The sequence below is a fragment of the Staurois parvus genome, unplaced genomic scaffold (assembly GCF_062004578.1).
Source record: "Staurois parvus isolate SC_StPar_1 unplaced genomic scaffold, SC_StPar_1.0 ptg000011l, whole genome shotgun sequence".
Lineage (NCBI taxonomy): Eukaryota > Metazoa > Chordata > Amphibia > Anura > Ranidae > Staurois > Staurois parvus.
Window position 1 is genome coordinate 28418669 of NW_028317807.1, and position 17773 is coordinate 28436441.

Here is a 17773-nt window from a genome sequence, read left to right on the forward strand (position 1 = left end):
CATTATAAAGCTGTGCTATAAGTTAGCATTCTTTTTTCTTGCCTTGATAAATGTGTAGTTTTGTTGTTTCTTTTCTTCTGTATGTGGTCATTTATGTATTATTAAATATATGATGTCTTAACAGAACCATTCCAATAGATTTATGACACACCTAATTTAATTTATTACAAAAAAACTTAAGGGCGAGATGGGCTTTTGTTGCCCATAGCAACCATTAAGATTCATTGCTTCCTTTTATATCTTGATCTGCTGTGCATAAAAAGGCTAACAGAATCTTATTGGGTGCTATGGGGAATAAGAACATTTTAAATGGTACATTCGTAAGATTGATAAACCAGATGCCAGATTAAGTAACAGAAATAGAATTGGCCTTTGTCAAGTTAAATGGGATATGTAACCCTTTATGTGTTAAATGGAAGCTGTCATGATATGGAAGCTCCCAAGTTAACTTGTTTTAAAGGTGCATTCCCAGGGGTTGTCATAGTAATTCTGCTTTGACTAATTGTAGAGTGGTAACCCATAACTCAGCAATGAAAGAGTGTGTATTTCTATCTTGACAAGTTCCCTTTAAATAACGCATTTAAAAAGATAGGGAAGGGAACATCTGCTTCCAATGGGATTAAATACTTAAGTATATATGCGTATATAATACCATTATCACTTTAGACAACACTTTCTTTAAATATCTTCTCTTCTTAATTTTCTGTGTCACCTACCCTAAGACACATGTTAAAATTCCAGCAAAATAGAAGCAATTTGAAAGCTACCTGTAAAATGTTTTGTGGTTTGTTGTAGATTTCATAACATAATTGCCAGAAAACCCAGACTCCACATCCCTTCTGGACAACAGGTGCAAAAAATTTAGTTTAGCAACTGAGACAGCAGGCAAGATCGTATGTTGTGCCTCTATGGCCTGTTATATGGTACTGACCATGTACAGGCTGATAGCAGTCATTTGTGAGCTTTTTACAGATGTATGTACCAACATGTTCTAATCATCCTATTAATTTCCAAAGATTTATTAATGACTGCCAAACTAATTTTTTGTTGACATAAAACAATTGCGGAACCCAACAGACTTCAGATTTCAGAAATAGTTACTCTAGTCCAAGAATTAAGCTGAGGTTTACAAGCATTTACTTTTTTTTATATAAGAGGCACTGATTTTTGAACTTTTTTATCTTCCAGCCATGCCGTATCTTCCAGAAAACCCAGGTTAAAGACCTCAAAATCTTAATCGCTACTTCATAAACAAACTGTGTTTTGTTGGTGCTTTTTGGGTTTTTTTTAAGATCTGTGACTAAATATTTTTTTGAGCAAGAAAAAAATCTGGAAATTAGTGTAGGGGAACATGGAGTACAATGGAGAAGAGAATATGTTTTTAGAAAGAAAACGTATAATTTTTATATTTGTATGCATTGTAGACATCAATGCAATGTTCAGCATACATATATTCATATATATCAGCATTAAAAATCCAAATCCAATTATAAAATAAATAAACACACACTCTTAAATACTTGAATGTTCATAAAGTCCAACTTTATCCTGTTTTCTTACTTTGCCTGGAGTGGGTTAGAACTGCAGGGGAGACTTCCCCTCGTTTCCTCTTCCAGTGATACCCTGTCACACTATGACATACAGCATGTCAGGCGCAAGGGACAATAGGAAATCTCAGTGGGGACACATGCAATATAAATATTAAAAAGGTTCTACTGTTACCTTTCCCCATTTATTAAATATGTATTTATTGCTGTTTCAGTCTATGTTGGACAGGTTGTTTCTCCTCTCTCCTCTTTATTGAAAAAGCTTTGGACCAAATTGAACATTACATTTTAAATGTTGATAACTGACCTCAGGAGGTAGCTGAAAGCTACCTATACATATTTCTATTTTATTTGCTGTGTCATTTGACAAGTTACCAGAAACAAAGTATTAAGGAAGAGGCAGTGCTGGCTTGTACCTAAGAAATGTTTTTTTTTTTCTATGGTGAATTAAATGTTACTCTTTTTACAACAGGGAATAATACAATTTAAAAGGTGCTATACTTTCTATACCTGGGAAACAATTCTAGAAATGGTTACCCAGTAACACATTTTTCAAATAGGTCTTCGGAGTACTGTGTCAGCAGAGAAATCCTGCAATGTGAATCGCTTATGTTGTTTTGATACTCTCTGTACTGTTTGTCATGTATTTACAGATGCACTGTAACCTGATTAATAGCATATACTGTAAATCCAATATTACTGAGATCATACGTTCAAAGACAAGTTCCAAACTTGGGATTGGATTCTTCCAAATTAAAATTGGATAGTCGAAGAGAGATTAAAGTCTTCAGTCACATTGTCCTTACTGTCAATGCAACACAGTGCAATGCAATACAAATGCTTGATTTACTTTGTACAATCTTTTAAATTGCATCACCTAAATGTTACTATGGAAACTGCATTATTTTCTTTCATAGTAGCTTTGAGGCAATTTTTCTTTAAATTAAATTTAACTAAAACATGTAGGTGGATTGCTTTGTTAAGAAAGACCACAGTCGAATGTTATTTAACAAACAGCTTAAAATAAAAGCATCTAAAGCCCATCCCTAGCCACTGTTTTTAGTTTTTAGCTTGGATTTTTAATATTACATGTGACTTCATTGAGCTCACCAGAAGAAGAAGACAGAGACAACCATAAAAAAGCATTAGAATTTTCTAAATTCTCCCCAAGAAAGTGTATTTGTTGTTGTTTCTGTTCTAGTTTCTGTCAGCTTTGAGCCCCTGCCACTAGGAAGTGCTAGAGTGCTGTATGTTTGATGCCGCATTCAGCGCTCCAGTTAATTTTCTTGCAAATTTTGTTAGAAAGTTTTAAAAAGCAGAAATAGTGCAAAATTTCTATTGTGCCAGGTCAGAAAATAATGAGTGAAGACCCTCTGATGCTATCCTTATTACGATAATGTATGCTTTGCCACAACACATGGTAGCACACTGTACCAGCATTATTGTGTTACAGTGCCTTTATTTCTCACTGACATCGTGAGCCACTAATGCTGGCTATACATTATACAATTTTCTTATTAAATTCCCTTTAGATTTACCTTCAACAATTTAGTGCAAATGCCTGTCTGATTGCATACAAGTTGAAAGTGTTTAGGTTTGACCTATATTATACGGTTTTGGTAAATCTAAAGGAAATTTGTACAAGAAAATTGTATACTGTATGGCCAGCCTAAGGGAAAGTACCTGCAAAGCAACACACCACAACACATAGTAACACACTGCTGTGCATTGTGGTGCATTACCAAATTAATGTGCTGTTTTAACACAACACTCAATAACACATGACATAACGTGCAATGATGCGTGTGTGTTAAATGGACCGGTATGGCGATGCCTTGCCTAATTAAACTGTTTCCTTTCATAGCATCTTTGTTCAAAATTCCTCCCCAAAACATTGACATTTCAGTCAAACCTCTCATGCAGATGCCCTGTACAGTGACTTGATGCAGGGTTTGTATCTCCACTAAAAATAATTGTCTAATTAGTGATAACCCCTATATGATCCCTATTTTTTGGCTTCTGACAAATTTGAAAACAATGATTTATACTTGTCTATGATGTGTCATGTAGCATAATCTGGTTTATTCAGGTTACAGTGTACTGTAATCCCAGGCCCTGCTGTTTTACGTATGAGCTGCTGTGCTTCCTGCTTTGTTACATAAATTGTAATGCACCAGTTCACAGAGGTATCTATGATGAATGATTTCTGACAAATATGTTTTGAAAAAAAGTCAAACTTCTCTAGATTTGCTTTCAGCCTCGAAGATGGGGGCACAAGGACATTCAGATTCTGTTCCTTCCTCCGTGGAAGTTGTTGAAGATATTCCATCTACTAAGAGCAAGACAGAGGAGGAACCAAAGCAAGATATCTTGGCATCACAAGTCCCTGAGAAAGATATCAAGAAGCCAGAGAGGGAAGATGACAAATTGCCTTCAGTGTTAGAAATGCCCAGCACTGATATAGTGTTTGAGGCTCCACATGGTTACTCATTTTCTATAGAACCATGCACCCCTACATCTCCTGAAGCTGAACAAGACTTTATGAAAGCTGAAACTGAAAGCAAAGATAACCTTTCAACTTCCCCAACAAGCAATCTGAAAGAAAACCTGTTCTCTAGTTTCCCTTCAAGTGAAATTGCTGTACCACTTTCGACTATACAGGATAGAGGGCTGGCTGTCAAAGATGAACTTTCTTTACATACCTCAATGCTTGTCACAGATTCATTTGAGAAAGACGTTACAGATAAGACAGATTTCCCACAATTTGCCAAAGATAGTGCCATTGAAAGTTGTCACAGTCAACTGGTTCAGCCAGAGACAGAAACCTTTAGCATATTAAGTGCACAAATGAAAGAAGAGATACCTAGTTCAACAACATCAAGTGATGTGTCTAGTAAAGTTTCTGACAAACAACTTGATGAAAAAGAGGATATTCACACCAAGCCTGGTGAAGCAATAGGTCAAATAAGCATTTTGCCAAAACAAGATGAACCGTTCAGTGGCAAAGCTACTGATAATGAAAAGCAAATTAAAGATAAACAGGAAGCATCAGCAGTAGACACTTTTGAGATTCAAGATGGAAAAGAAATTATGTTGCAATCTCCTAAAGAGAAATCTTTACTAGAATCTAAGGATGATAGCAAAATTGTAACCGAGCATAAAATCAAGCTGGAGGAGGATAAGTCTGGAATGTCCACATATTTTGAAACATCTGCACTGAAAGATGAAGCTTTAGAAGGTAGTGTTCAACAAAGTAGTGATTACTATGAGTTGACTGATGTGAAAGAGCCTCCTTATGAAGCTGCTTCCATCCCACATATAGCTAAAGGGGATGAAGATGAAGATGAAGAGGAGAATGATTTAGCCCCAGCTGTTGAAGAAAAGGTCAGTGCAGCTCATGATGTAGGTTATAGTACTCTTACATCTGGAAAGATTCAGGCAACTGTATATCCAGGGGATCGTTTGTTCACAATTGATCCAAATATATATGCGGACAAATCAGAGTTCCTTAGTAAAAATAAAGATGATCTGACCCTCAGTCGTAGTTTAGGACTTGGCGGAAGATCTGCAATTGAGCAAAGAAGTATGTCTATAAATCTTCCAATGTCCTGTCTTGACTCCATTGCATTAGGATTTAGCTATGCTCGTGCCCATGACCTTTCTCCTCTGGCAACTGATATTCTTTCTAATACAAGTGGGAGCCTAGATGAGGGCGATGAAGGTGACTTGCCAGCCTTCACCCCAGCTATGGAAAAAGCTCCTTCATTCCCAGAAGAACCAGAGCACGAAGAAGAGGAGGAAGAAGAGGATAAACAAGAAACAGAAAAAGATACAGGGAAAGAAAGGTTTGAGTTAGAACCATTATGTGAGTCTCAGTATCCGGCTAAAGAGTACTACAAGAATGGTACTATCATGGCACCAGATTTGCCCGAAATGCTTGATTTAACTAAACCTCGATCCAGGCTAGATTCAGGTAGTGCAGAGGTAGATGTTACTAGAAGAAAGTCTGGAGCTTCTGATATCATTATTGATGAAGGTAGTGTACTCCAGCAAGCATCTGTAATTGAAGGAAGCAGCCTTCTTGTAAAGACAGATAGCCAGCAGGAAGAACTAGGCTACTGTGTGTTCAATAAATACACTGTCCCTCTTCCATCTCCAGTACAAGACAGTGAAGGTGTGAGTGGGGGAATGTCTACCCTTTATGAAGGCCTTGCTGTAGATCCATCCATTATTCAGATAAAACTGGCAGCAGCAGAAAAACTTGGAATAGAAATGCAGGAATCCAGCAGTGACACAGGGTCACCAGGGTGGGAGTCAGAGCAGGATAAAAAGTTTGGTGAGACAAAACTTGATACTGTCTTAGAAAAAGGAGAGGATCTGACTGAGTTAAAATATTCATTAGGGACAGCAGAGATTAAAGACAAAGTAGAAGGCACAGAGCCTGGCTTCAAAGACAAAGAAACCTCTGAGATGAAGGACGAAATAGATAAGATATCTGTAAAAGACTCCAAACCTGAAGAAAGTGAAACAGCCCCTGACACTGTCCCTGTGAAAACTGTAACAGAGACATCTGAACAAGTCAAGCTATCTACAGAAGAAACACTCAGTCAAGAAGTTACTGAGCCTTCTGAGTTGCAGGCACAAGAAGAAGATACGAAAGGAGCAGTTACTGAACCCCAAGTGACTCCAGAAGATTCTGATTCCATGATGGCTAAAGTCATTTCTGATGAAGATGCAGCCACTCTGAAAGAGGGTGCCAAACTTTCTGAACTTGATTTGAAGGAGAAAGGTGGAAAGCCTGACTTAGTACATCAAGAGGCAGTTGACAAAGAAGAGTCTTATGAATCTAGTGGAGAACCAGAACAAGCTCAAGAGCCATCACAGGAGGGCTCCCAGACTACATCACCTGTAGATACTCAAAAACCAGATATTGAAGATATCTCTATGCAGATCACAAAAGAACCAATAGAGACACTCGTTTCCCTTAAACAGGAAGTTAAGCATGAGGAGCCAGAAAAAGTAGAGGAAGAAAAGGTGGAGGAACTTCATTTAGAGCAAACTACGGAGACAGTTGCAACAGAAGAAATCGATCAGAAGATAATGCAACCTGTTGATGAAGAATTTGACAAAGAGATACATGAGTTAGAGGTAACAGTGGAAAGTAGTAAAGACCTAACCCAAGAAATGCCTGAGGAAGTTGAGTTAGAGAATGTTGATAAAGAACCAATTAAGGACCATGCAGAAGAAACAAAAGGAATTATTGAGTCTGTGGTAACAGTGGAAGATGATTTTATTAAGGTAGAGCAAACCACTGTGGATGAAGGTGAATCTGTGGCTCACAATGTCCGCTTTGCAGCAACTCAACCTGCTGAACTTGATGAGAAGCACTTAACAGAAGAAGAAGAGGAGGAGGAGGAGGAGGAGGATGAGGAGGAGGAAGTAATAGAAGAAGAATCCAATGAAGAGCCCAAAGAAGGATCACCTTGTATGCCAGCTTCCCCAGAAAGGGAGGAAACAGAATACAAGACAGAAACACAGGATGATTACAGAGATGAAACAACCATTGATGATTCCGTTCTGGATACAGATAGCATTTGGGTGGACACACAAGGTGAGTTACCATTCTATTTTTCTATTGACTAGACAGTTTTTAAAATTTGTATTTATTGCAGAAGTTGGATTGTCAAGCAATATTTGCTGGAATGGAGTTACAGATCTAAAACTACCCTCCTGCCAAATATAAAAGACACAAAATAGTGCAGCTTAGTATTCATTAATACACTACAGATTGTAATTTTTCAACTGCAAGCACTGTCATTAAATACATTTGACTTGGTATCAGCCTTTTGTAGTCACCTTGTACAGTGCAGCTCAGACTAGGAGAGGGAGGAGTAGCACAAGGAGGCAATCAGTTGTGCTACAGTGCTCATGTGCTAACCAGAAGCATGCTGACAAGAGGATAAGCAGAGTGGCACAGAGACAAGTTCATCAGTTTCTTCCTCCTAAGTCAGAAGGGAACTAAGGGCGGGGATGGGGACACGATCTAGTTGTATTCCTTAAAGCGGAGTTCCAGTTGATTTAGAAAAAAAAACAAAAGTCAGCAGCTACAAAAACTGTAGCTGCTGACTTTTAAAATACAGACACTTACCTGTCCCTTAATCCCGTGGTGTCCTCACCACCACTGGTTTCACTGGCCATCTTCTCTCCCTGGCGCCGGCATCTTCAGTGTGGGCACCCGGCTGTGACAGCTTGTGGCTGCACAGCCGGGTGCCCACTGCGCATGTGCGAGTATCGCTGCACTTTGTCAATGGTCTGGTAGTCTTCTGGGACCTGTCACGTGTCCCGGAAGACTGCGGGAGGGAGGACAACTTTTGCTTCCGATCGCTTATCGCCAAATTTGACAGGTACCCACTCCCCCCCACCCACTCCCCAAAAGTTAGCAATCCTTAACGGGGAGCAGCGGACAAAGTCTTAAAGTGGAACTTCCGCTTTTGGGTGGAGCTCCACTTTAAGTGCAGTAGAGATTAGGTCTCCTGCCTTGAAAGCCGGGGCTATGCTGTGTGGCAGAGCCATGTACTTCTCAAAAATGGATGGACAAAAATAAAGGTACAACATCTTTGTATGTACGTGTTTGTTTGGAGTTCAGCTTTAAGTGATACTTAAACAGTAGATACATCTCACACACCACTGACCACCATTTAAGAGCATTAACATTTTACTTTTTGCAACCTGTTGCAAATGTTTAATAACATAAACTGATCATTTTTATCTACTCTTTACATCTGTGAATTATATGCCTATTTTACATCAGAACAATAGCAGCTACAAAAACCATGTAATGCACTTATTTTTGTACAAAGCCCATACTGGATTAGGCTCCAGCTAGTTTTAATACTGCTTTGCAGCCATGGGAATTCTGAATATGAAAGCAGAGTAATCCATGGGTCATTGCAACTCCAGCTTCACATAATATTTAGAAGAATTACACATGTGATTAGATAACATCTGTGATCAATGGCACTTGTGCATGAAATTTAATGTGCCAAGGTCTACATTATGCAGTAGCATAGAATCCAGATATGGATACACAGTCATATATTTGTGTGGACAAAAAGCAAAATTATATATGTCAGACTTAATTTATATTCAATTTGTTTTTTCGGACAATACACAGAACCTATTCAGCTGTAAATGTCATGCATCAGAGAGATCTAGAACATACAGCATCTTCCACTTGCAAGGAAATATTGAAAGCCCTATTCTACCTCCACCACAAAGCAACTGTGGGTGCCACGTGTAGTTTGAAAGCCTGTACATAAATAAGTGTATCATTAATTGACAATAATATTGGTTTGAGTAATAGGAATTCTACTTTTTTATAGTAAAGTGATGTTCATTTTAACTCCTTCTGTGAAAAAAATCATGCTGTATTTTAGAAAGAAAAGGCGTTTGGCTTCAAAATGCCCTGCCATTGTTTGCACATAATACTGCAGTGAAAAAGTGAGAATAGCTAAAAGCAATGAAGTGTTTTCAGCACAAAGAACAGCTGTCAGCTCTCTGAGCTGGTGACAAATGTGTAATTGCTAGTTTGTTAAGGAGAAGGGGCGTAACAGGTTAGCTGGCAGACAGATAAACAGCTTGTACTTCAACAAAATAATTTGTACTTTGCTATTTGATTTTTAATGAATCACTAAATTCAGAAATGTAGAATATTAAATGAGCTGAAATGCAGAGGAAGCATGTTTCTAGCAAGATGCAGTAACTTATATTGAGAAGCTGAACAATAAAAAAAACACTTAAATGTAGACCTGACACCTACACAGTGGAACTAGCCAGTTTTTTTGGCTGAATTAATAATCATGAAAATGTAGATGTAATATTGTTGATTCAGTACTGTCATTAACACTGTGTTGAAAGAAAAGCTAAATATCTGATGTACAGAAGTCAACCTTAGTTTTATTTAAAACTGAACTCCAGGTACACAACTAAATACAGAGCTGAATACAAATGTGGAGGAAGTATTACCTGTCAAATAGTTTGTAATCATGCCCTATAGTTCTGAGATTTATACAGATCTGACAAACAGCAGAACCCGATTTGTAATATGACTTTTCTCTTCTGTGGTTAATTCACACAGCTTGGTAACCTCCCCATCCCTAGCCTGATTGGACAATAGCAGAGCATCAACAGAGAAAATAAACCAATCCCTCTGTTGATGTGCATTGCCCTTCCACATGCACCTTACTGCAAAAGCTAGTTATAAATTGAAGTGGTTGAATCTTTTTGTGTAGCTTGTTCGCTGGGTTTGGCATGTGGTCACATTGGATGCCTTCAGCTGTCAGTATGCACTTGCTGGGTGTCCAGTGTGTCCCTGTGCCTTTAAGAGGGAGTTGACTCTATCCAGGCAAACCTGCCCTAAGTGTATCCACTGCAGAAATATAGAGTTAGGACTGCAATATACAGAGGAGCCTTGGCATAGGCACTGCAGTTTCCACATATAATTGTAGATGTATACAATGAAACCCTCTGTTTTTAATATGAATTGTTAGACAGGGTCAGTTTTTTTTTTTTTTGCAGGCTATCTGGAAAGTATGCTGGGAAATTTTTGTTTCTGGAAACCCTTCTGTTCACTCTGCTCTCTGTTCCTGTCAGCTTGTCTGTTGTCATCACTTGAGAAAGAAGCGCCATCTATGTGTAGTATTAAAATAACCATTTAATAATCATAAACAATTGCACTCACAAGAAAGGAATATGTTAAGGCATGTGTAACAATATGAGAGTTGTCATCAGTACCGGACCCGGACCACAGGAGGTGGAGGCTGTGAGCCAGCTGGCAGGATGTTCTGGAGTATTTTAATACTACACCTAGATGGCGCTTCTTTCTCCTCTCTCCTGATCTATTCACAGAGTCACCTCCTCCTCTAATCACAACATGCCTCCTAGTGGATATATTGACCTTATTAGGTCTTGTTTGTTTTATTTATGTCATCACATGTGCACTGCAGCATAGCTGATTGACATCTGCCTTTCCCTATCTCAGTATTGTGGTACATGGGTTACAAGAGGCTAATACCAAGTTAAAGTGGAACTAAACACTCCTGTCCTTTACATCCAAGGAAGCAGCCATCTTGGCCTTAGTTTGATTTGCAGTTGCGGTACAAGTACAAGTGCTATGATGCCCAGCCATTTAATGGCTTGACAGTTTTCTTGAGAGCTTACTTAAGCACAGTGCTAATTGTAACAATTATCATTTAGGACATGCCTTGAATATAACTATTTGGGGAACATCTAAATTGGTAGGTTTACTTTACCTTTTTAAGTGTAACTATAAAAAAATACATGTATATTGCAGTTTTTCAATAGTATTAATACAGCAGTCTTTGTTCTATTAGCCCTGTTGTTACATAGTTTTATTACTTGGCCAGTAAGTCTGTTGTTTTTTACTTCCTTTAACAGACCAAGCTGTCCAACAAAGGTGGCAGTTAGAGGGTTTGGACAAACCATTAAATGTTGACAGGGGTGCTTACAATGATCATATTTAATCATTTATGTAAATGGAAAAAAATGAAAAAAAATATTGCTGTAGCTGCCTAAAAAGTGTTAGCTGGAGTTGGGCTTTACATTTTTAGTCATTAATGTAGAGTCCATTTAAATCTACTAGACCATCTAAAATCACCCTCTCCACTGATTGACAATGCTGCTGTCCAAACACCAGACGAAAATTAAGGATTAATATTCATTGTGCTTTCCAAGGCAACTCAAGAGATCACCTGGGTATATATCGATATATTTTTTATAATAACTCGTTTTGTTGTTTTGTATACCTAGTACAGTATTCATACCTCTATAATAATCCCCAAAGAAAAGTCTACCTTTCACCCTTGAAAGTACAAATATCTAAAGCCTTTTCTCCAGCCCTTATAACACACCCCCTAGATCTTACTACAAAAAATGTCCAAAATCAAGTCCAAAGTGTCCAAAAATAAATCTTCCAAATGTTGTGTGAAAATATCCAATTCGAATCCCCACTCCAAGTCCAGGATACCTCAAAAATATGAAACTAAATATAGTGCATTATCCTTAAATATATAAAGTGATGTGTGATTCCATGCAAAACCACTCGTGAGAAAAAAACAAAAAACTATAAGATGAACAAATACAGCACTCTGTGAATCTCAAATAAGATGTGAATATCAACACTTCAAAATTATGAGTACATATAAATATACAATATAAGTGAACAATCCGTGACTCCCCCACTCGTGAGGTAAATTCACAGCAAGCTGCTCAGCCTGTGATAATGTGCTAATTTCCAGTGGTGCCACACTATAATAGGATTCAATGCAATTACCCCCTCTCAGCTTAAACCAGCATATATAAGCATTCCAGGGTATTCTCAGCTTCCACCCTTTGGATATGTCCAATTAAATCTCCCCCGCTCCTCATAAGGGCAGAGAAGGCAATAATCAGTGGAGTGTGAAGGTTAACATAACAACTTTATTCCGTTATTACATTATAAAAAGGAAAAACCGTCCATCCTTCCCAGCAGTTCTCACAGCCGAATTCCAATACCAAAGATGGCAGCGCCGCTCCTTCCGGTTTTACGGCTGACGTCACATCTCTGATGCGTTTCGTCACTTCCGACTTCTTCTCGAGGGATCTCGAGAAGTACCTTTGCTCTTGAGGGTCTTTAATTTTATATACACTTAGGAATCGGTAATCTCTAGTTGCATCCCGAACTGCCCCTGCGTGGGTTAGCAATCAAAGGAAAATCGTTTGCTGTGGTGCGCACTGTACCTTATGCTTGATTACTTTGTGATTGCATAATACCAACAGTACCAAAAAATAAAGGATTACCCCCCTCCCCCCCAAAAAAAAGAAAATTAATGCAGCCACCACATCAAATATTTGGTAAGCTAAAATATTTTAAATTTTTGTTTGGGGTTTAGTTACACTTTCAGTTTAGCTTCTTACACTAGTTGCATATAAAATGTATTTTATAATTTTTTTATGGCTTCAGAACTGCATTAACTGATGTTTTCTTTATATCTGACTAAAGTTTAAATTTACTCAGTGGGCACATTTAAAACATACACTGATTAGCATAAATATATGAAATGCTTTTTCAGGGGTAAAACACAAGTATACCCCTCCTTCCTCTCTCTAAAGTAACAAGACTTCAACAAGAGAAGTCTTCTCTGTAAAGTAACAATAAAGCTTCCTTCCTTCCACAACCTTCTTATGACTCCCAGTTGTCTGCCTTGCAGACTAACTTTGATATTTGAGTTATATTACCAATTACAGTTACATGTCATCACATAATAGCCACGCTGAAATACCAGATGCTGCAAGCAAGATTAATGTGAAATTGGACTTCTTGGAATAATGGCTTTGTTGTGGAAGAGAGGACCACTTTGTGTGGTAACATAAAGACCTTTGGGAATGGCCCATTGTAATCCTAGAAACCCTTCTTAACATGTTTCTTAGTGTGAAATGTTTAGGGTTACAAAAAAAACTGACACCTATAGCATGGTTAATTTGCAGCACTAGATAGTATAATTACTGTTAGAATGTTAGTATCAAATACGTTTCAAAAGAAGTATATTAATCTATAATAACCATCAGTAGTAGCAGTTTCTACTTAGGCTTGCTAGCTTATGCCTTTATTATTTGGAAGTTCTTTGGTTTCTTCAAACACTCATGTATATGCTGCTGTCCTACCTCTTTCCAACTGTACAGATGATGAAAGAAGTATCATGACTGAAGCTATAGAGGCAATTCCAAAGGAGGAGAAGGTAGAGCGAGGAGTACAGAAGGCTCCTATTGAAAGACATAGAAAAGATAAGCCAATCAAAACTGGCCGAGGTCGAATTTCTACTCCGGAAAGAAAAATTCCTAAAAAGGAACCCTGCATAACCTCCAGAGATGAAGCGAGAAGGAAAAAAGGTCCATCACTTATTCATCTTTTATATCCAAGCACAGATTTATGGCTCATCCACGGAGCCTAAATAGATAGATACAACTCAGCAGTGTTTTTTTTTAATTTTACGGTATGTTGTAATTTCCCCTGACTTGTACTTTCTTTCTCTTTTTTCTTATTTTCCTTGTCTATAGCAGTTCTTAAGAAAGCTGAAATTGGTAAAAAATCAGATGTTCAGACCCACTCTCCCTCCAGGAAAGTAATTTTAAAACCTGCGGTCAAGCAATCTAGACCGGCCCATCAGGTCTGCGTGAGGAGGAAGCCGGCAGGTGACCGCTCTGTTCAGTTTTTTGCAAATGTGGCTGGCAAACATGATTTTGGTTAGTTTCCATGTTGCGTTGCTTGCAAATTTCATCCTTGCAAAATTTCTTCTCTTTTTCCTTTTTTGTTTCCCATTTGAAGAATTTCCAGGCTTCCATAATAACTAATTTTCCATGTTAAAGCCTTGCAAACATTTTATTTTACTTTGTGTTGCTTCTTATTTAGTTTCTTGTTCTATTTATTTGTTGATTTATGGATTCTTGTTCATTTCTTTGCAGAATTCATGATCACATTCGCTTGCGAAGCCATAAGCGTGCATTGGTTGTATCTTGGCATAGTGACTTAGTACTTTCTTAGAAGTTTGTATATCCATGTCTCTGTTCTGGTGGAAACCTCATGATCGATTGCAACCATGGTACACATTTCCATTGATATGCCTCTGTCTCATACATTAATTACATCATCTCTAAATCTATTCTTGCCTACTGTAGAGATAAGTAAAATGGATCTTTTACTAGCATCTGTAAATCCCCCCCCCCCCTGTTTATGCATATTCATATTAGCCTAAAGTGTGAGTGTTCTCCGTCTGTACTAAGAAAACCATTTAGGTATTGTACAGTAAGTTCAATGTGTGCAACAAATTGGCAACCATGTCTCCACGATTGCCACATGTTGCCGGTACCTGTTTCAGATCATATTTCAGATCATACTTTCTGGTTACTGACTTTAAATTGCATATCAGTTAGGAAATGCTTGCGGGTTGAATCCCCCGTTGTCCTAATTTATCCTTTGTCATCTCTGCAGTAGTCAAGGCTGCTGCAGGTGTTAAAAAAAAAGAATTCCACTTTTCCTCCTGGATTATATGCACATCATAAATCATGTAGAATGGCATATTAAGAATGAGGTTTCATGGCAAGGTGGGAATATGAGCCATACACTTTGTGAGAAAATCTCCAAGACTAAAAAAAGCCAAAGAAACTCAGCCCAGCAAGGTTTACTTATAACCAATTCATTAGTTGACTGATCCTTTAAAGGCTAGAGCTGACATTGACAGCTGTCATTGTTGAACCTACATACAACCATAATTCAAAAAAGAGTTAGATCGCTGAGTAAAATTTACTTAAAAACAGAATGCAATGATTTGCAAATCTCATAAACCCATATTTTATTCACAATAGAAAATAGAAATCATGTCAAATGTTTAAACTGAGAAAATGTACCATTTTAAGAAAAAATTAAGGTAAGGTAATTTTGAAATTGTTGGCAACCACAGTCTCAAAAAGTTGGGACAGGGCCACGTTTACCACAGTGTAGCATCCATTCTTCTTTTAACAACACTTTGTAAATGTCTGGGAACTGAGGAGACCAGCTGTTAGAGTTTTGGGAGAGGATTGTTGTCCCATTCTTGCCTGATAGGGGATTTTGATTACTCAATAGTCCTGGGTCTTCTTTGTAATATTTTTGGTTTCATGATGTGCCAAATATTTTCAATTTGTGAAAGGTCTGAACTGCAAGCAGGCCAGTTAAGCACCTGGACTCTTCTACTATGAAGATATGCTGTTGTCATAGATGCAGTATGCAGTTTAGCATTGTCCTGCTGAAATATACAAGGCCTTCCCTGAAAAAAGATGTTATCTGGATGGGAACTTATGCTGCTCTAAAACCTGGATATTTATTTTAGCATTGATGGTGCCTTTCCAGATGTGCAAGCTGCCCATTCCATACACACTAATGCACCCCCATACCATCAGAAATGTAGGCTTTTGAGTGCTGATAATAAGACTGAAGTTCACTCTCCTCTTTAGTTTTGACGTACCACCCATGATTGCCAAAAAGAATGTTATATTTCAATTTGTCTGACCAAAGAACAGTTTTCCATTTTTCAACAGACCATTTTAAATAATCTTTGGCCCGGAGAAGATGGTGATGTTTCTGGAGTATATTAAGACATGGCTTTTTCTGTGCATGATAGAGCTTTAACTTGCATTTTTGGATGACGCGACAAACAGTGATTTTTGGAAGTATACCTGAGCCCATGCAGTGATGTCTATCACAGAACCATGCCTGTTTCTATTGCAATGCCACCTGAGGGCCCTAAGATCATGGGCATTCAATATCATGTTTTGGCCTTGTCCCTTGCTCACAGAAATCTCTCCAGATTCTAGGAATCTTTTAGTGGTATTATGTACTGTAGATGATATATTTAAAGTCTTTGAAATTGTGCGTTGCGGAACATTAGCCTGAAATTGTTTAACAATTTGTAGACCCTGCACTTCTACTTCTGTGACACCCTGACTCTCTAAGATGCTCTTGTAATACCTAGTTGTGTTGCGGACCTGTTGTCAATTAACTTAATAAGTCGTAGAAATCTTCTTCCAGCTATTCCTTATTAGTACCGCTTACTTTAACAGCTTTTTCTTGCCCCGTTGAAATGTGTTGCTGCCCTCAATTTCAAAATTACTTTTACTTTTCTTAAAATAGTACATTTCTTATGTGTTCTGGTTTCTGTTGTGAATAAAATATGGGTTTGAGTCTTGCAAATCATTGCATTTTGTTTTATATAAATTTTACACAGTGTCCAAAATTTTTATAATTGGGGTTGTAAAATATTGCAGTATATTGTCATTTCTTTCAAGGAGAAGGAGATTTTCTTTGAAGAGGAATAAAGAAGGGCAAAGTTAGAAAGTTGTCCAGCTGATATTGCTTTCAGGGTCAGAGAGACAGGAAAACGTGTCAGGAATTTTTAACCCCATTGGCATCGGCATCTCCCACACCTTTAAGGGGTTTATGATGCCGAGAGGTGGGGTGGGGTTTGTGACCTCCGTGATTGGCTGATAGGAAAGCTCTTGATCGCAAATAGTGATCAGGACCTTTCTATGAGGTGGTGGAAAATTAGACAGGAGTGCACATATTTGCATACTGGCACATGTTTTTTTGCATTGGATATGCAAATATGCAGCCTCTCCATGTCAAGGATGTTAATAAGCTTTATATATATATATATATATATATATATATATGTTTTAACACTTTAGGGAACAAGCAGGGCCATTTAATTTAATCTGCATTGAACATTATTGTCATGTCATTAATTGCACCTGCATCTATATGCATTACATGCCTGAAATCTTAGCTGTTGCCATAGCTAAACACCGATTCAGGTGCACAAATATGAACAGTGGCTTCAATAGAGGGGTCAGCAGGACTGGCAGTCTTAAGTCAACAATAATTACAGCATTGTATCTAGCTTGCTATACATAGACTGAACAGGGATTTGCTTGGACAAATTTAGCATTTTGGGTAGCTACATCTTAATCATATTTGGTCATACGCCACTAATATTAGTGAGCTAGCCTTTTTGCCTTCAAAGCCTTTTTGCTGTTTTAGTAGCTACATCAGTGCTTTGTCTGTTTTTTTTTTACTTTCCATATGGTATAAGTCCATATATATGAAGAGGATGGTGGAGGAAGGCAAAAGTAGGATATAGGTTATGGATGGAATAAAATAACAAGGTAAATGGGGAGAAGAAAAACACATTGAATAAAAATATAGTTAATTAAAAGAAGGAATGTGGAATCTTGACATAGATTGTGTCTGTAAGTGGGAGAAATGGAAAACATGTCAGGCTTTGTGATATTAAGTCTGGATGGACAGTTATTAACAAGGCTTTCAAATCATTGGGAATGCAATTTCTTCTCTTTTTAATCTATCAGGAAGCGAGCTGATTACCACTAAGAAGCATAATGTTGATTTTAAACAGCATATGCTTTATTTTGGTTAGCTTTGAGGAGGGAAAAGTCAGTGTATACTGTGCTTTGTTTAAGAAAAGCACTAGTGAGGATGTATGGAAGCTGCCATTGATGATCTTGTGAATTTCCTAGTGCGTTGGTTTTCAAGCTATTCTCTATGCTTTGGTACTTTCTAAGTCAATGACTAACACAAATTTGCAGATTAAGATATGTGACTTCACACTAAGTTTCCTGAT

At 37.8% G+C, this 17773-nt stretch overlaps 1 protein-coding gene across 21 annotated transcripts in view; it reads left to right on the top strand.

Moving 5' to 3' along the window:
• Window positions 1–17773, top strand: part of MAP2 (microtubule associated protein 2) — a 297262-nt gene that overhangs the window by 246391 nt on the left and 33098 nt on the right. For 8 of the 21 annotated variants that reach the window (XM_089671950.1, XM_089671989.1, XM_089672022.1 and 5 more), the window contains 3 exons: window positions 3793–7158; window positions 13287–13493; window positions 13662–13847. The exons of 1 other annotated variant lie outside the window; for it this stretch is intronic. In XM_089671950.1, the coding sequence (XP_089528076.1) occupies window positions 3793–7158; window positions 13287–13493; window positions 13662–13847 (3759 nt within the window). The remainder of the gene's footprint in view (window positions 1–3792; window positions 7159–13286; window positions 13494–13661; window positions 13848–17773) is intronic. 12 more of the 21 variants (XM_089671981.1, XM_089672007.1, XM_089672063.1 and 9 more) reach the window with 4 other exon arrangements.